This window comes from Arachis ipaensis, chromosome B08 (assembly GCF_000816755.2).
Source record: "Arachis ipaensis cultivar K30076 chromosome B08, Araip1.1, whole genome shotgun sequence".
Classification (NCBI taxonomy): domain Eukaryota; kingdom Viridiplantae; phylum Streptophyta; class Magnoliopsida; order Fabales; family Fabaceae; genus Arachis; species Arachis ipaensis.
Window position 1 is genome coordinate 4822402 of NC_029792.2, and position 2010 is coordinate 4824411.

Genomic DNA, 2010 nt, shown 5'->3' on the forward strand with positions numbered 1-2010 from the left:
GTGTGTGTGAAGCAAAGGCAAAGGCGGCGACCAAAAAATAGAAGATTGACTAATATTCATAGCAGGATATTTTCGTTTCAACTTTCTTGACTACTCGTGCATAAAATAAAAAATGGACACCACAATTCACATTATCCTGAGTTTGCTGATTGCTGAAAAGTCAAGACCTCCTTAATTTTCAACTATATTAGATAACATAAGCTGCAAACTTTTGAATATTAATGGTGCTCAAATAAGTGATTTTTATAACTTAAGCCTAAGCTTATATCCAATTGTTTTCAACCAGTGATGCTTTCTCTTCATCCGTTGTTTTCATCTTGTGTAGTATTCAAGTTAAATTAGTGGCAAATGACAACATTTTATAGATAAAATTCTAATTAGTTTAACTATTGGATGATATTTTACATGATCGCGTCATCATACATTCGCAAACAATCGATAATTTTTGGCATCAAGAACAATCTGTCTAACTGCTGCAACAGCTGCAATGGCTCCAACAGTTGAGAAAACAACAGCAATGGTAACATTGAGCCAGAAAATTGGGCTTCTCTTGGATGGTTTAAATGTCATGTTGAAGAATATTACTGGCAAAATGAAATCAAGTGGTATAAAACCAAATGCTCCAATCAGTGAGTTTATGTCACCAAAGAAAGGAAGCATTGCTGCTATTGTTGTTGCACTTGCTGTGGCTAGTGATCTTGAAACCAATCTTGGGACTACATTTCTTGGGGAGAATTCAGGGCTTCTTGGATCTCCAAATGCTTGCTCCAGAACTTCATTTGTGGGTTGCAGGTACACCTGCACCAAAAAATATGTTTCAATTTCAATGTTGAATAATAGTTGTAAACTACGTACCATCCATCCACTGTTCAATAGAGTTCACGCTCGATTTAACAGTGAATAGATGGTACGTTAGCACGGAGTATATTATGATTACTTACCACACCAACAGCTGATAATTGCACTATTGTGAAAATATTGGTGACATAGATGAACCATCTTGGAAGCAAAGGGTTCCCATTGTCCACAAAGTTGGTTAAGATGAGGCTTGAAGCTTCATTTCCAAATGCCCAATAGCCAGATATGGCTACGGTAAAGAAAGTGAATATAAGCACAATATAACAAACACATAGCCCTTTGAACATCTTTCCTTTCACTGGTGCTGCTAATGTTGCCTGTGACCAAAAGAATAGTGTTAAGATGAATAGTTTCATGACGGATTGAATAGTATTAAGATGTTCAATGAGACCTGGATTTCAGGGATTATTCCATTTCCGTAAGTTGTGGCAATGATGGCAACAGCATTGAAGATTCCAAATACTCGATTTTCTGTATCACCTTTTATGGAATAATCTTTTTTTGGCCCTTTTGAAGAGTCTCCTGGTTAAGTAGGATCAGAATATGTTAGTGTGGTGCCTCAAATGACATTGCTGAATAGATTATCATTTTTATCCATAAAAGTTTGACAAATCTATCTATAAATAAATGAAATTAACTTATCATATATTCACGAAAAGTAATAAATTACTATTTCTATCTATGAATGTTTAAAATATTGACAAATCTGTCACACAAAAACTATATTTTAAAGACACAAAACAGTTTAGATTTATCAATATCATAAATTTAGGATAGTAAAAATGATAGTTTCCTCTTAACTATTATGTTACTAAGGAGGGAAGGAAAGTACCAATGTATATAGAACCAGCAGTAGCACATGCACTATAAGCCAAGCAAAGGATTAAGGAGACAAGATTAATGTGCCTCAATGAGTGAAAAGATGGGATTTGAGCCAAAATCAGCATTAGGCAGCCAAATATCACTACAAACTCATAAAGCTTCATATTACCACTTGGGTTTGCTAGCACGTAAATTGCCTGCATATATAGTTAAACAAAAATATATTTTTAGAGTTAGAACAAAAAATGAAGGTATAGAATATATTTGCATTTCAATTCTGCATAAAAAAAATTTAAAGAATCAATACTTTTATTAAAATTTAGTAAATAT

At 33.7% G+C, this 2010-nt stretch overlaps 1 protein-coding gene across 1 annotated transcript in view; it reads right to left on the reverse strand.

Annotated features, from left to right (window-relative positions):
• LOC107613925 (GABA transporter 1) overlaps positions 225-2010 on the reverse strand; it is a 3894-nt gene continuing 2108 nt past the window's right edge. The window contains exons 4-7 of the mRNA XM_016316127.2: positions 1691-1890; positions 1250-1380; positions 942-1175; positions 225-798 (exon numbers count right to left, since the gene is read on the reverse strand). Of these exons, the coding sequence (XP_016171613.1) occupies positions 418-798; positions 942-1175; positions 1250-1380; positions 1691-1890 (946 nt within the window). The 3' untranslated portion in view covers positions 225-417. The remainder of the gene's footprint in view (positions 799-941; positions 1176-1249; positions 1381-1690; positions 1891-2010) is intronic.